We start from the raw sequence: 15660 nt of genomic DNA, 5'->3' as shown, positions 1-15660 counted from the left end.
GTTCAACTAACTTTTACAAACCAAAAATATTAGGTCGATTCGTTGAAAATTGGCTTGACAATCTCATTTTTGCCTGATAAGCAATAGCAGATGGTTTTATTTTATTGGCAATCACTGCATCTAATAGAATTAATATGAAACGGGGTGGAGGGAAAGTGATCTCTGTTCAGAATATGAAACAAATGTCCAAATGTTTAAAACAATCAATATTTTGTACAGCAAACTGAGCATTGTTTTAAACATTTGAACAGATGTTATATGGTTTGAAAAGCGCTAAAGCGATTAGGCGGCTTTTTCGTACTGTTTTCACCATTACTAAAGGATATGCGCACATTGTGTACACCTACACTGTTGTACTACGAAAAACATATCAACCGTAAGGATGACGATGATGATCTTAACCGGATCGTCGTAACGTGACCGGTTCGGTTCGGTAACTCTTTTTAAATGGAATTATTTCAATCATCTTTACGTCGTCTCTCGCTCTCGTTTTGGTGGTTTTAAGCTGTACATTTCTCTTAATTGTATCCTGCTCATACGATCGATCTTGATCGTGTGGGAATAGGTACGGTAAAACGTAACGGAAACTATTAGCTGATAGGTATGGAAAAATTAATATAAAATTTAAAAAACACGTTAACGTCTCCACCAAACGATGCTCTTTTTAATGCATTGCGTTGCAATGTATTACAGCCACACTTCACCCGAAAACCGAAGAGAAGAGTGCTGTAAGAAGCTGCCGCATATTTTACTCTTCTATTCGATTATGCGTACACCTGCTGTGGAAGTATGTATTTTGCGCATTGTGTGAGACAGGGTAGCAAAACAAAAACTGAAAACTACTCGCAAATCAAAAATATATACCTTCACCTATTCTACTATTATTAATCAAGATGCTCTTAAAACCATTGCAAATCACGCATGACGTACGAACACAACTGTTTGCCAACAGAGTCGTCACAAACTCGTTCTCGTTACCACATTATTTGCCCATGTACAATCTTAAAGCGTAACTCTGAACATCAAATAAAAGATAAGGAATTTTATGTATGTTTAAATTTGGCTTCGCAAAAAAGTGGTCTGTTTTCCTATCGTCCGAAATTTGCTTACCTTTTTCGTTGTAGTTGTTCTGGTACATGCCCATTCAGCTCGGTGTTCTTTCACTATTCAGCAACTCAAACTCAAATGCTTCATTTTGATGAATTCTTATTCCTAAATCTGTCGTCGATACTTTTCAAAACTTTCCACTGCCTTGAACACTCTATTAAACTGCTCGCTACTAGGCATCCAGCGTTCTATCGCGTAAGACATTCCTTCGGCATGTGACCACAATCGCCCAGCGTACGCAGTGACACCCGTCCATCAGGGTAGATCGAAACCCAGGTAAGTGATGCATGGCCAAGCGAAATACGCAACCATCCTTCGGCGGGGTACTGTAAAGCGCGACACACGAAATACCGTATCACGTTGGCGTGACACACGATGATGGTGTACGAGTCCGACTTTTGGGACGGATCGGCTCGGTAGAAATACTTCCGGAATGCTCCTTCGATTCGAGCACCGTCCTGGAAGAACTGCTAAAAAGACAAGCAAGGTGGGTTTGTGGGTGATTGTTAGTAGAACAAAAGATTCAAGTGCCATCAAGGGATGAATTTGCTCATCATTACCGATGCTTCTGGACGCCAGTGACCAACCGGCGGCTCAGGAGGAATGGGCGAACCTTCCTCTAGCAGTGGACAATTGACGAGCTTTAGATGTGCCAGCGATTTGCCAATGATTTCTGCCGTCTCTTGTGCACGGGTCATCGTCGAACGGACAATTTCATCGTACGGTAGTGCGAGATGCATCAGCCGCTCGCCACTCAGCGCGGCCTGCTTACGTCCAAGCTCGGTTAACGTACGCTGGCTATCGTTCAGACCATCGAGATTGTACTGACCGTGGCGCACCAGTATCAAATGACGAATCGCACGGCCCCTTTTCATTTCCACTGCCTTGTTGTAATCGTTCTGCGATTCTGGATCATCAACCTTTTTGAGTGGTTTTACCAAGCTCTTTGGGTCACGGCTTTGTTAAGAGGACAGAATACGCAAAGCACAAGTTAGGCAGAATACTAAAAAATGTTTGTACCAGCTTTTGAGACGTTGCTTACTGATCCCAGTTCCAATCCCATTTCGCGCAAGGTGACGGTTCATAGTTGGTTGTGAAGGAATTTTCCACCATCCGGCGTTCGATGGTGTTCGTAACGTACCAATATCCCGATGCACTAACCACCAAACCGAGCACTGTGCCTGATAAAACCTTTTTCGACATAAAACGGCTCCAAACCACCATTGTGTTCAGGAGATTGTTGTTCGATTCTTGCTCTACAAGCAAAACAAATTGAGGTTAGAGAACAGTTGCCGGCGAGCAAAGGCACACAATGTTTACCTTTAAAATGAGTTCAACTTATAGCTTTGGTGGGTTATTTTCCACACTTTTAGATCCTTATTAATTAAACAAAAATCACAATGAATTGAACTACAAAATAAACTATTAAGTACGGATTGATTGGGTAAAACACCACAAGCGAGTTTGTGACTCGCCTCCGGGTGTTTTTCTGTTTTTTATTCTGTATTTTTATGTTGTCAGATTGGACTCAGTGTATCTATAACGTGGGGTTGAGATCTGTATTTTTAACCCTTTTGATTTTCTGCTTTTTTAATTTAAAATATTTGCAGATTATTTAAGTTTGCTTAACATAATGCTCATGTTTATAAAACTACCTGTAATTTAAAAAAAAACAACCAAGTAGAAGTTGTCATCATTCACAAATTTTTTGAGCAATTACAACAAAAATCACGCGCGACATCCAAGAATTTCCCCCACTCCAAAAGGGAAGCTGTGCTGCAATCGCGAGATAGTTTTCCTTACTTGCGAGCAGGCAAGTAACCTGTTGAATTTAATCGCTTAGCAACCACCGCAGAGAACGCAAACCTCTCCAACTCCCCAAGCTGCTCTCGCTTGTTCAATCGATCGAACAAGAAAAAAAGTTCCCCATCGCGTGTGATTCACAGAAAATGGCCTCGGGAAAGATTCTGATCTATGGTGGCCGCGGTGCTCTCGGTGCCTCGTGTGTGCAGTTTTTCAAGAAGAACAACTGGGTAAGTTGAGACCACGATTTCGATTGCAGTTTTGCATAATTTTGCACCGGTAGGAAGATTATTTAATACCTTTCTCTCCGTCATCATCTGTGCGTGTGTGTCCTTGAAGTGGGTGGGTTCGATCGATCTGACGGAAAACGAAGCCGCGGACGCTAACATTGTGGTGGACCGTGATGCGGATTGGGTAGCACAGGAAGCGGCCGTACTGTCCAAGGTTGGCACCGAGCTGAAGGGCGAATCGCTGGATGCCATCATCTGTGTGGCTGGCGGTTGGGCTGGTGGTAACGCGAAAAAGGATCTCGCTAAGAACTCGGACCTGATGTGGAAACAGTCGGTGTGGTCATCGGCCATCTCAGCTACCGTCGGTGCTAACCATCTGAAGCCGGGTGGTTTGCTTGTGCTGACCGGAGCTAACCCCGCTCTGGAAGGTACACCCGGTATGATTGGCTACGGTATGGCGAAGGCAGCAGTGCATCAGCTAACGAAAAGTTTGGCAGGTGAAAAATCTGGACTGCCAGATAACTCGCTCGTTGTGTCTATCCTTCCGGTAACACTGGATACGCCGATGAACCGCAAATGGATGCCGGATGCGGATACGTCTACCTGGACCCCGCTCGAATTCCTCGCTGAGTAAGTGTCGTTTGGTCATGAACCACCTTGCGAATCGACCATGAAATTGTATTCAATCCGTATGTCCTTGTGTCTTCTGTCAGGTTGTTCCACAAATGGTCCAAGGGAGAAGAACGTCCCGCCAACGGTAGCCTGGTGAAGCTGATTACTAAAGACTCCAAAACCGAGCTGGTAATCGTCTAACCGCCGCCCCTCGGCTGACACCCCGCACCCATTCCATGTCCTTTCGAATCTCAATATGTACGCTCTCTTTTTCTTTCTATCTTCATTCCATGACGCCGGGCGCTTGCAAACAAAAAAAATCATTCCAGAAATCATAAAAAAATTTAACCGGAACTGTATCTGGTTCCGATATACACATGCATGAAAGGCGCACATTTGTTGTTTAATTGTTAAATGGTGAGCATGCATCGAATTCGTTGATCGAAACAAACGTAAAGTGAAAATAAAGTGAAAAATATTGTTACTGTTAAAAAGAAAACAAGAAACAGAACATAAAACGTACGCCGGTGTAGATATGTGCCTTTGGGAAAAAAACATTGACCGAAATGCATTTGCCGCTCAAGTCGTCGTTTGACATGGTTTACACACCAACAAAGTCTCAAAGATCATATAGAATGCCATGACGAATAATGGTTTGCCCGCACCAAAGTAACCGGCGACCTTGAAGAAAACATGAACAAGACAACGCTGTGTGTGTGTGTGCAAATTTACAGCGAAGCAACCGCTATGCTATGGACACCGAGAGAACCTTGACTTTGTTACACACGATCTCGCCAATGGGCTTCAAATTCCCCCGCGCACGAAGGCATGTTTGCATTGGCCTCACGCGATCAGTCAGTCAGTCAGTAAGTCTAGTCGATTTCTCCTTCTCCTTCCTATGGCCATGACTCTCTAGTGAAGGGGTTTCAGTTCAGTGGTCTAAAAAATAATACTTTTAGTTACGCTGATTGTAGTAGGAAAAAGGGAAGGAAGTTCGTACTCATTTCACCTCGATTGAAACCGGTTCGATGTGTTGTGGGCGCGCAAATCGGAAGTCATACTATGTGACAGGTTTTTTTTTTTTTTTTGGAACAGGTCCAGTCTGGAAGGTTCATTAATCAAAACAGAAAAACCGAAAACGTGTTACGTAGAATCCAGCATATCTCATTGGAAGTAACACAAATGAGAAACAAATTTTTTGGGTCACTGCAACAGCTAATTGACGGTCTCCAGCACTCTTCCGATGTTGAGCATAACCGATAAGAGCATAATTATGCCCGACGTCTACCTAACACACTTCCACCGTCCGATAAGAGCTAATCGCTTGGGTTGGCGATAGGGGTTGCGCTACGGGTCAAATAAGATGCCGGGTATCATCTTCACCACCATCAGCTTACTCTCGTCTTCCTTTTCTTTTCCGGAAGATAGCGACAAAACCCTTCGTTTCTTCATGGTTTTAGAATATAAATTTATTATAATACTTATACAGATCATCTTTTCTTTTCCTATTACACGTCATGCTTTTGAGTGATCCTTTTGTGTGTATGTGATCCCACTGTCGCTCTTATACAATATCCTCCTACAACTGGCTGCTTTCTTATATTTGCAAATTGAGAATTATTACACGCACAAGTGCATCGACGTTGTGCACTTCTGCTAAACGCTGCCCAACTCGCCTCCCGCGCATTGTGTTCTGTCCTCCCCGGGTGGGTTTTTTTTTATATTCTATACACATTAATCGCCGCCAGTAAACCAGCCTAAAACGCGGTCCTTTTTTGTTTTTCTGCGGTGTAAAACCTTCTTTTCCCGGGTGGTGATGCACACTGCACACACGCGGCTCGCGCGCTTTTCACAGTTCACACTTATATACACAATATTTGCTTAAATAACACATAAACATATAAATTCTTCTTTTCTAAACCTTCTTTTGTCTAGCCTGCGCACCTAAACACATTGCGCGTGACTACGCGTACTCTCCCTTTGTTTGCACACTTTGCAGTGGTTACAGAAGAAAGGTGGCAAATGCAAAAGCATTACGGCCCTGACCTACGTTAACTTCTATTTACCACACGTTGGGAGGCGTCTTTTGCGCGCAAAAAAAACCTTCCTGATATCACAACGCTCGGGTTCTTTTGCGCATCAACTGACGAAGGACCACCCAACGACCGATTAAAACTTCGCTTATCTACACACGTCCGCGCACCCTCTCGGGCGCTTTGAATCTCTTCCAAGCCGTAAAGAGAACTATCCCTATCCGTTGCACTGATTTAAAGATCAACCCGTGGCCGGTATTGTAATCTTAGCGGTGGGTCTTTGAAGCGCCACCGCGTCACGTACACAAACTTTAACGTGTGATCCTTTCCCAGCAGCTCGTCATTGCACAGGATGTCGATCTAAAACACAAAAGTGGAAAACGGAGTTACATTACTCACTCTATCCGTGCCCTCATTCTTCAACCCACACTCACATCTTTGTATCGGTCAATACCGTTCAGTACTTTTTTCGCGAGGAACTTCTTCAGGTGCGTTATCGTGGCCTGCGAACTACACCGGATGAACCGTCGCTTCAGGTTACGCAGCTTGTCGCTGATACACTCGAGGCACACGTTAACCTGCTCGTCCTGCCGATGGTAGTCCGCCTCCTGGTGCGCCTGCTCGTTCGCCTTATCGTCGGTGTCGTGCACCTGCGGCATATCCTTCGGACAGGGCAGGTTTCGCGTTTTGTAAAACTCTCGCTCCCGCTGCATTTCATCTGCAAAGAAAGTGATGCATCACGATGTTTTCGTGACGAAAGAAATATCTCCCGCCCGCCACTTACTGTCCATAAGGTTCGGTACCAGCTTGTAGACGATGTCCTGCATCGTCCGGTCGAAGCTGATGTACTGCAGCGGATGTGACTGGTGGATAACATTTTCACACGTTGGGCAGGTATTGTTTTCCTCTAAGTGTTTCACTAGGCAGCTTTTACAGACTGAAACAAAACAGAACCCCCAGACATTGTTATATCTCGGTCAACCACGCAAAAGGGCCACCCCAACAATTTGCTTACACGTATGTAAACACTCGGTTACGGTCGTCGCATCGATGAAGTAGCCTCGACAAATTTCGCACGTGATGTGTTCGTTCAGTGTTTTTAGCTTGATCCGTCTTTCCATGGTCGGGGGACAGGCACCTGGCAAGCCCAGGGATGACGAGTTTTTCCACGATCACACGAATTTGTTGGTCGCGATTTTAGAAAACTGCTTTTTTTTATCTATTGTTGCTTTCTTTCCTTTCCTCCGCTTTCCGCACACCCCACGCACACATCACTTGTCTTGTGACGGCTGTCAAACTTCGGCAGCGCACACACGCACACGCCGTCAAAGTTCGGCTCTTGACGGTGAAATGTTTCATCTGTACCCCGAATCAGCGCTCTGGCGGTGTGAAACGTTTCAAGTAAGCCATTTTGAAGCTACCATTTGATACCGACCGTTCGGATGGCGATACCTTTTATTTCCTGTGAAACGATAGTACTTGTTTTCTTTTGTGTGTGGAATTGTACTGTGAGTTTTTCGTGTTGCGTCGTGTTTGGATGTGTTTTCGCTTTTGGTAGATTCCGAGGTGGAAAAGAAAAGCATTTAGAACGATACGAAATGCTGGAAATTGTTGGTTGACTCGAATCAGAAACCCAGAAACAGGGAAATAATGGATCGTTGGAACACTTTTCGCAACGCAGTTTACTGCACCGAGTACGACGAGGATATTCTGGAAACGCTGAAGGAATGTGAAGCCAACAGAGAGTTCGTAGACTTTGGCTCGCCACTGCTGAACCATCGAACAGCCACCGTGGAGCTGATTGAGAAGGTTTGCGAAGAGCAATCCTTTCGCCGAGGTACCGTTCATCTAGGTAAAGCTCAGCTGTCTACTACTAACGACCGGGAATCACTAAACTGTGTCTTCTATGTTTACAGCGGTCTATCTGCTGGACGTAATAATGTGCAACCACAAGATTGCGGAACAAAACTTAAATCTGGTAGCCCTAACGTGCCTTTATCTGGCCTGTAAAATCGAAGAAAACGAACCCAACGTACCTTCGCCGGCCATACTGAATGGGTTCGTGGCGAACACTTACACACCGGCCGATTTCATCGCTCTGGAGGTGGCCATACTGAATTACTTTAATTGGCATATAACGATCCCCACGGCGGCCACCTTTCTGGACATATTCTCGCTGAACTGTGTTGACCAGGGCGATTACAATGATATGCCACAAACTGAGCAGACTTCCATTGAGGAGTTTGCACAAGCTATAGGCGAGACGAGTGGCATAATACTGAAAAATGCCTTGCGGCATCTGAAATTCACCAACACCAAACCGTCACTGTTGGCAGCTGGTTGTGTGGCAGCTGCTCGTTTAAATGTAAGCAATTTGCCCACCTGGAGTGGTCGGTTGACGCTTGCGACAGGATACGAATACAGTCAGATCCAGTCGATTTCTCTGGAGCTGCTGTTCGATGCACTACCTGGTTCGCAGTCGTACGTTTCGGGTATCAGTACACTCAAGCTTTCGGCCATTAGCGATGCAGGATATCTGTCGGAATTGTACGACACGGATGAGGAGGATACGGTATGCAGTATTGGCCAGTCTTTTAGCAGTTCCGGCGAGGACAGCGACACTACTACAAGTTCTCCATTGGCGGAAGGAAGTATGAACCGCAAAAGGCTAATGGATTCGGGAACCTATTCCAGCGATGATGGAGAACGGCGCGCTAAAAAGCGAAAGGCTGTATCGCTGGATCAGACTATCAACAACTAAGTGTGTGCGTGTGTGCCTTAGAACGATGCCACCGGTAGGGTATAACCCTAGGTTAGCGTTTTGTTAATTTTGATCGAATCGTTTGACTTGTTAGGCTTTATATTTCTATACAAGGAATATCGGAAGGTAGCATCTCAGGTTTAAATCTCTCTGTCGAAGCTATCTAGTAGTTCTATCAGATTGCGAATCACTTTAAGGTTTTGTAGATTAGTTTTGTTGTGTTGAGTGAGACCGATCGACGTTCGACGTTGTTCGACGAGCTCTCTTCTAGATCAGCTTGAAGTGGTGTCCATTGATGACCGGTTTCGTCCCACAGGTGAGATTCTGTGGAAGTTTAGACAGAACAAACTGTACCCCGAAAGAGTAGAGAAGAAAGAAGAGATTTAAAAATATAGTTACTTTGGCTGATACAACAAACGCTACACAGAAAAGACGTGTACCTTCGGTTTCTTCTGCTTTGTCGACATGAATCCGATGCACATGGAGTTGGTCGTGTGTGCCCAGAGCAGATCGCCATCTCCGCTGGCCGTGTTGTAGATGATTGACAGCGAACCGGCATGGATCGCCTTCTGCTTCGACAGAAATGGCGATTCGAGCAGCTTCTTCTTGTACGTCAGGTGCTGGGACGTGATGGGACAGTTGCATCCGATGAGATCGTCTACCAGCTCCTTCGCGAACAACGTCTTCATCAGATACTCCCCATTGCCGGTCGTACAGGAAGCAGCCGACATGCTTGTGTTTTCGTCCATCAACGCCCAACATCCGGCTCCGTACGTTGCCGCCTGACCCACGCGCCCACTCAGCTTAAGCATCAACCCGCCGGAGCTGCAACCGGCCACAATCGACCCCTCAGCATCAACACACACCGCTCCGACCGTGTCCAGTGGCGAAAGTTTGGAGCGATTTATTTCCTCGTACTGCATAATTTGTGACCGATAGTGGTCGTACTTTTTGGCCGCATTGGCAGAGATCATATGCTCTGCAGGAACCATCTGTAAACCGATCTCACGCGCGTACGCCGACGCACCCTGCCCTACCAATACCATTGGTGGTATCCGACCGAAGCTGAGCAGTTTTGATTGTCGCTCGCAGAGATGGCGTGCCAGGCTGATTGGATTCTTTACGTCGCACACATTGGTGCAGGCTCCGAACTGTAGTGAGGCACCATCCATAATGCACGCATCGCACTCCACCCGTCGATCCCAGTTCAGGTTCGAACCGATGCCCGCATTCGTGGCGGTCGAGTTTTCCAGTATGACGATGGCTCGCTCACACGCATCTAGCGCGGTTCCGCCAGCGTACAGCACATTCACTGCTTGATTGCAGGCCTCTCGGCATACGTGTTCGTACAGCGTCTCGTCGAGGAAATTACCCGCACCTGCATCACAAACGGGCAAGAGCGAACGACGAGTTTTTAACAGATGTGTTCGATAAGAAAACACTCTTCACTATTACCTGTGTGCACTGCTACGAATCCAGTCATTGTTTGTACAGCCCAGTTACATTGGAATGACTCCTACATTGGAACAGGCCTCTGGGACGGGTGTTGTATCGATTTTAGAACGGTAGCGCTTCCAGTGCAGGACCAGTGTTTTGTTTATTTACAAAGTCTGTGGATGCGTAAACGATGACAGTTGAAATGTTTTCGTAGGAGCGAGTGTCCTATATTTTTCACCGAGTTTGCGACATTCATTTAGTTTATGGATAATTTTTGAAAATTCCGTTTTTTATGCAGCAAATTTAAAGTAGGAATTATTTAAAAATATGTTTTCTTCACATTTTCAAAAATAATTTGAGAAATGCAAATTTCGAATTAAAAAGAGAGCGCGTGTTTTGCGTGATTGCAATCGGTTTTTCACCGGGAAGCTGTATCAGCTGGTCTTGCTCGGTGGTGTGTTTGTTTACATTTAGTTTTGCCGGCTTGCTTGGTTGGCGCACAGTTAAGCAATTTAGTGGATCAAAGCAACATAGTTTGCGGTAATATTGTACTCCCGTTAGCGAAATAATAATGTTGGAAAAATCGCTCATGTTGTCGAAGTTTCGTGGAAGCCTGCTCGGTGTGCTGGTAGGCGATTGCTGTGGAGCACCATTCGAAGGTCAACTCATGGACAGTGGAGCCAAATTAATATTGAAGAAAAACCTAGACAAACTAGAGGGTCCCGCCTTTAATGGTACGTATGCATCAGCTACCAATTCGTCCATGTTGCTTAACGTAGCCGGAATAAATTCCTTTCTCTTCGATCATTTTAGCACCATACAAAAAGTACACGGACGACACTGCGATGACCATACAGACGGCGAAAACATTCCTCGACCCGAAAGGATACTCCCAGAAGCTGCTTGCTAAAAACTATGTTGTGGAGTTCTTCAAAGAACCGAACCGCGGATACGGTGCGACAGTAGGTGAAGTGTTCCGCAAACTAAGGCAAACAAAAATAGCTGACCCAACGTGTCCCGCGATGGCACAGTTCAACGGTAGTGGATCGTTCGGTAATGGTGCGGCAATGAGAGTGTCTCCGGTGGCACTGTACTGCGTTAACAAAAGCATCGACGAGCTGGTTCGGCTGGTGAAAGAATCGTCCGAGGTAACACACACAAACGTGCTCGGTGTGAACGGGGCCATCCTACAAGCGCTGGCCATTCGGCAAAGCTTGCTACTGAATCCGAACGAACCATTCTGCTGGAAAACGTTCCTGGGCGAGCTGAAACAGCAAATGGTTGAGATAGAGAAGGAAAATGATCCCGATTTAGATGCAAATGCGAATGCGTACGAGAAACAACTAGAGAGTATGGAAAAACTGCTAAACAACCAGGTGGAACCGTCGGATGAGAATGTGTTGAATCTGTTGGGCCACAGTGTAGCAGCGCTTTATTCCGTCCCAACGGCAGTGTACTGCTTCTTGCGCCACACGCAAGATTTGCTGAAAGATGTAAGTAAAAGAGGTGTATTTTTTAAAATTATTTTGTAATTTTGAAAACCCCTTTTTACGCTTTCAGACGGATCGGAAATCGTTCCGCAATACGCTTGAATATGCCATTTCGCTCGGTGGCGATTGTGATACGATCGGCAGTATGGCTTGTGCGATCAGTGGCGCCTACTTTGGTGAGTCGGTGATATCATCGGCACTGCTGAAACATTGCGAAAGTGCCGAAAATGTCGCTACCCTTGGTGAACAACTTTTTGAAGTTGCCGGTGCAAAGTAAAGTAGGCGCAGAAACGGCACAAATTGCCCCGAATCTAATCCCAAGGTAGACAGTGTATAGTATAGCGTGGTTGTGGCGGTGGTTGAATAAAGCTAACTCCATCTCCATTAATTCCTATCTGCCGTACTTTACACTTTGAGAAAAAATAAAACTACGCCCAACGACGAGGAAAAGAGAGATCTTACAAGTGTGCGTGTACGAATGTAAAGCTACGGTGAGTGTTTATTATCAAGTTTAGGTTTATTTTTTCCTTTCGCGCCTTTTTTCTCTTCTTTTTTCGTGTATGAATTAAAATGTTTGCATGTAGAGAGCCTGATCGTTCAGATTTTTTTCTGTTACTTTCACTTAACCACAATGTGTTTCAAAAATATGCTTGTGTACTTATATGAGTAAGACGATAAGATGTAGTGTCTACTATGGGAAAGAGAATAAGGGTGAAAGGGCATTTCTACTATGACGGTAACCAGCACTATGAGTGTGAAAATGTGTGAAGCGCAATGGAACGGTTGCTTGGTTGCTAGGACGACACCCGTTTTCGAAACACAATTGCTTCGATCAGCAGAAGGGTTTCCTTCTGCTTTAACCACAATCTCTGGGTTTTTTTCTAAATGCCATTCGTTTTGATAAAAATTAATTGTTATCTTTGTTTTATTTGGTTTTTCATTTTATTATTTAAAAAAATCTAACCTGCTGCACTTGCTGCACTTTTAATTGTTTTTTTTTGTTGTTGTTTGTTTGTTTTTTCTGTTAATTTACTCTCTACTAGTGTTTACCATTTTACTATTGTTATCCGTTACCGTTAGTATTAATTTATCATAATGTCTGATGTATTATTTATTACTTTATTTTTTTAATTTAGTGTTTTTTCTTCTTTTTTGCTGTTGCATTACTTTTATTAGTTATTTCATTATTTATTATTATTATTATATTTATTATTATTATTTTGCAACAACTAATGCATTGCTTGCGGGATTTTCCTTTTTGTGTTGCTATCCCATGTTTTTTTTTGTTATAATGTGTACGTGTATTTTTTTTTGTTGCTGCCATCTTCTTGTCTCGATTTGTGTTAGAGCATGCGATCGCGGAGCAATCCGTTCCCGCAACTAGAATGGTGTATATAAATATTTCGTACAAATCTCAGATTGACACATATAAACATCAAGAATAAACTGGTTTATGTTTTTTTTTTTATTACTTTTGCTTTTCAATTCCGTGTAACGCTAAATTGTTAATTAGTTAGTGGGGGGGGGGGGGGGGGGGGGGGTAGCTTGTTTGTTTTTGTGCATTTCTTTTGGATTTCTTCTTATATCTGCGCTTCACCTTCGTGTGTTCCCTTTTCCGGGAGTATAGTAGGTTGTGGGTCCTGTAGATGTAGGATATGGTTTTTTGAAGGTTTCTTTTGGTTCGTGTGTAATGTGTGTGTGGTTGGGGTTGGTTTGGGATGAGGGGAGGGACGTTAACTACGAGATATAAACGGTAAATTATGCTATTATCAATCGACCCCGCGATGGTTCAGTTTTTATCATATGTTACGTGGTTTCTCTTTTTTCTCTTTCCTTTTGTTTTCATTAAATGAAAGTAAAGCGCATTAGGTTAATTATTTCTTCAAATACGTTTAACTTCTATATTTCTTTGCTCGTTTTATTTTTTTTGTTTGGTTTCTTTGTGTATGTTTTGCTTGTTTTTTTTTGTTTGCTGTTGTTTTGTTAGGTTTGATTAGTTTTTTTTTTACTTCTTTTTCTCATTGAACAACAAGTTAAAAAAGAGAACTCTCTATTAACATTAGCTGCAATTGGCGTTTTTTTTTGGAGGAGGGGGGGGGGGGGGAGGGTGTTAAGAAAGAATAACAGATAGTAGCACTGGTTGGCTTCTTAACGCGCGCGCGCGCGCTTGCTACCCGTTCCTGGGCTGAAGATGTTTACAGTTTAGTATGCTTTTTGTTGTTGCAAAATGTTATTAAAATTAAGCTTTTTTTTTTTGGTTGGTTTTGTTTTATTCGCGTTTGTTCACTACTGGTAATTAATTATATATCTTTTTCTATTTGAATGTATATTTCACAATTTTTTATTGTTGTGTATTTTCGATTGTTGTTTGTCCCCTTTTATTCTCGTGTAGATATGGCTACATTCCATGTTGTGTTTTGCAGTTTTCAGTTGCTTGTTTCTGTTTTTTATTCAGTTAATTTCCCCGGATGACGATAAAATGTAACTTTACAGTGTGTCTATGGCGCCGTATTACGGGGGGTTTTTTATTTTTTATTTTGTATCTTCTGTGGGAAAATATTGTACACGTGGTTCAGGGTTTGATATACAACAAGAGCAAATACTTCCAACAATGAATTGTTCACTACTACCATACTCTATTGAGAATATGTACTATGTGTGTATATTTGTTTGTGTATGTGTGTGTGTGTGGTGATAGTGTGTTCTGTTCTGTAAGAAGGTGTATACAAAATATAACATTTTCATCCCTCCATTTGTTTTGTTTTCTACCATTCGTTCAGTGTTCTCTTTAGTTTAGTTGGTTTGAAAGAATAGGTCAATCTTGATACTTCAAAATGTATATCCAATTTAAACTTTCTTTCTTTTTATTATCACATGGTTTTGTTTCTCTTCTGTCTCTTCTCCGTGCATTGTCTCTTGTCCACTTTCATTGTTCTTTTTATTTGCATCGTTTTTTTTTTTTTGTTGGTTTTTGGTTTTGCATCATCTTGATATTATTATTTGCACGTTTGTTCTTGACTTGTTTTTGTTTTCTTTCCCTTTTTCTATTCTATAGTACCAACACCATCCCCTCATCTGAGTACCCAATATCGTTTTTTGTGCTTCCTTATTTTCTTCTGCCTGGCTTTTCTTTTAAACTTCCGCTAGCTTATTAAATATTTATTAACGTGTTATCAACATGTGTTTGGTTGCTCTTTTTTTTTTGCATTCTCCCAAAGGGATTTTTTTAGGTTGTAAGATTACTATTTGAATTACTGCTAATACTATCATATATCTTCGTCAACTCTTTAACGCTCAACCGGAGTGGAGTTGTTGCTCCCAAGGGGTGTTCTACGTTCACCATCTTTTTTGTTTGTTTTGGTTTCTCTCTTTTAGCACGCGGACATTGAATCTATCATAGTGTCGCAAACGAGTTTACTAATTCTTTGCATATCAGACAGGCTAGTTGGTTCAACCGGGAGGAGCGGGGTGTGAGATTTAGTTGTGAGAATATGGTTAGAATATGCTACGACTGTTTTTATTCCCTTATTCCGTGGGTAGGCTCCACGCAATTTATCCACAAAACCGCCATTTTGTGCGGCTAGAGGTCCTATGTTCTATACTAATCGTGTGTAGGTGTGTAGTAGCGTGTGTGTGCGTTTGCCCTCCGAAATATTGCTCCATACTACTGCTCCCATTTTGTCTTGCCTTCGATTAAAACCTTGGGCTTTGTTTGGGGGTTGGCGGAGGGCTTATTGAAGAATAGCGTGAAGATGGGCACAAAATCACAGGAAACAGGTTTTGTGTTTTATATGGTGGGTGGTCCAACCCTTACTAGACATAGGTGTGTAAGTGTATGCATAACCCTACTTGGTTTCGGTATCGTGCTATCAAATGTCCTAGTGTTTGAAGCATGAACCAAGCGCTCCGCGCCATTTTAACTCTCGATCTCTCCGTCTGCTGCCTGAAGCTTAAAGCCTTTTACAAACGCAAGCGCGATATAATAGTAGTAATAGATGGGTGTGTTTGTGTGCGTGTGCTGTGATGCTGATAGCAGTAAAACGGCGCCCCTAGTACATGGGTGTTTGTTGCTTAGAAATTTGGTGCAGCTCTGCTGCCAACAGTGTGAAAGTAACATGGCGCAATTTGCTTTTTATTTGTGCCTATCGCTCTATTCCTTTCTTTTCCTTTCCCTACCTATCTCCTGC

General features: G+C 43.3%; 7 protein-coding genes across 8 annotated transcripts in view; 4 read left to right on the top strand and 3 right to left on the bottom strand.

The window, feature by feature from the left end:
- The window catches only part of LOC126558950 (dihydropteridine reductase), a 374118-nt gene extending 370158 nt beyond the window's left edge, over positions 1-3960 (top strand). Inside the window, exons 2-4 of the mRNA XM_050215042.1 lie at positions 3022-3140; positions 3250-3770; positions 3854-3960. Coding sequence (XP_050070999.1) covers positions 3057-3140; positions 3250-3770; positions 3854-3953 — 705 coding nt within the window. The 5' untranslated portion in view covers positions 3022-3056 and the 3' untranslated portion in view covers positions 3954-3960. The remainder of the gene's footprint in view (positions 1-3021; positions 3141-3249; positions 3771-3853) is intronic.
- The window catches only part of LOC126559214 (UPF0687 protein C20orf27 homolog), a 462937-nt gene that overhangs the window by 378185 nt on the left and 69092 nt on the right, over positions 1-15660 (top strand). The window lies entirely within an intron of this gene.
- On the bottom strand, positions 1296-2331 carry LOC126558714 (serine/threonine-protein phosphatase Pgam5, mitochondrial). 2 transcript variants are annotated; one of them, XM_050214768.1, is made up of 3 exons: positions 2150-2331; positions 1668-2064; positions 1296-1577 (listed from the first exon to the last, which is right to left on the bottom strand). In XM_050214768.1, the coding sequence occupies exons 1-3, from the start codon at positions 2329-2331 to the stop codon at positions 1296-1298; spliced, it is 861 nt and encodes a 286-aa protein (XP_050070725.1). The 2 variants fall into 2 exon arrangements, with proteins under 2 accessions (XP_050070725.1, XP_050070726.1); XM_050214769.1 differs by having other exon boundaries at positions 1296-1574; positions 2150-2262.
- LOC126559006 (polycomb group RING finger protein 3) lies at positions 6020-7022 on the bottom strand. The gene is made up of 4 exons (XM_050215101.1): positions 6801-7022; positions 6570-6722; positions 6220-6503; positions 6020-6145 (listed from the first exon to the last, which is right to left on the bottom strand). Exons 1-4 carry the CDS (start codon positions 6904-6906, stop codon positions 6020-6022), a joined length of 669 nt encoding a protein of 222 aa, XP_050071058.1. The 5' UTR covers positions 6907-7022.
- LOC126560018 (cyclin-J) lies at positions 7424-8546 on the top strand. Its single transcript, XM_050216178.1, has 2 exons — positions 7424-7637; positions 7702-8546. The coding sequence occupies exons 1-2, from the start codon at positions 7436-7438 to the stop codon at positions 8544-8546; spliced, it is 1047 nt and encodes a 348-aa protein (XP_050072135.1). The 5' UTR covers positions 7424-7435.
- Positions 8814-10055, bottom strand: LOC126558457 (threonine aspartase 1). Its single transcript, XM_050214479.1, has 3 exons — positions 10002-10055; positions 8987-9924; positions 8814-8894 (listed from the first exon to the last, which is right to left on the bottom strand). Exons 1-3 carry the CDS (start codon positions 10027-10029, stop codon positions 8814-8816), a joined length of 1047 nt encoding a protein of 348 aa, XP_050070436.1. The 5' UTR covers positions 10030-10055.
- LOC126558449 (ADP-ribosylhydrolase ARH3-like) lies at positions 10553-11751 on the top strand. The gene is made up of 3 exons (XM_050214469.1): positions 10553-10717; positions 10797-11476; positions 11544-11751. The coding sequence occupies exons 1-3, from the start codon at positions 10555-10557 to the stop codon at positions 11748-11750; spliced, it is 1050 nt and encodes a 349-aa protein (XP_050070426.1). The 5' UTR covers positions 10553-10554; the 3' UTR covers position 11751.

The sequence above is a fragment of the Anopheles maculipalpis genome, chromosome 2RL, assembly GCF_943734695.1.
Source record: "Anopheles maculipalpis chromosome 2RL, idAnoMacuDA_375_x, whole genome shotgun sequence".
NCBI lineage: Eukaryota > Metazoa > Arthropoda > Insecta > Diptera > Culicidae > Anopheles > Anopheles maculipalpis.
This window is presented reverse-complemented; position numbering and strand designations above follow the sequence as displayed.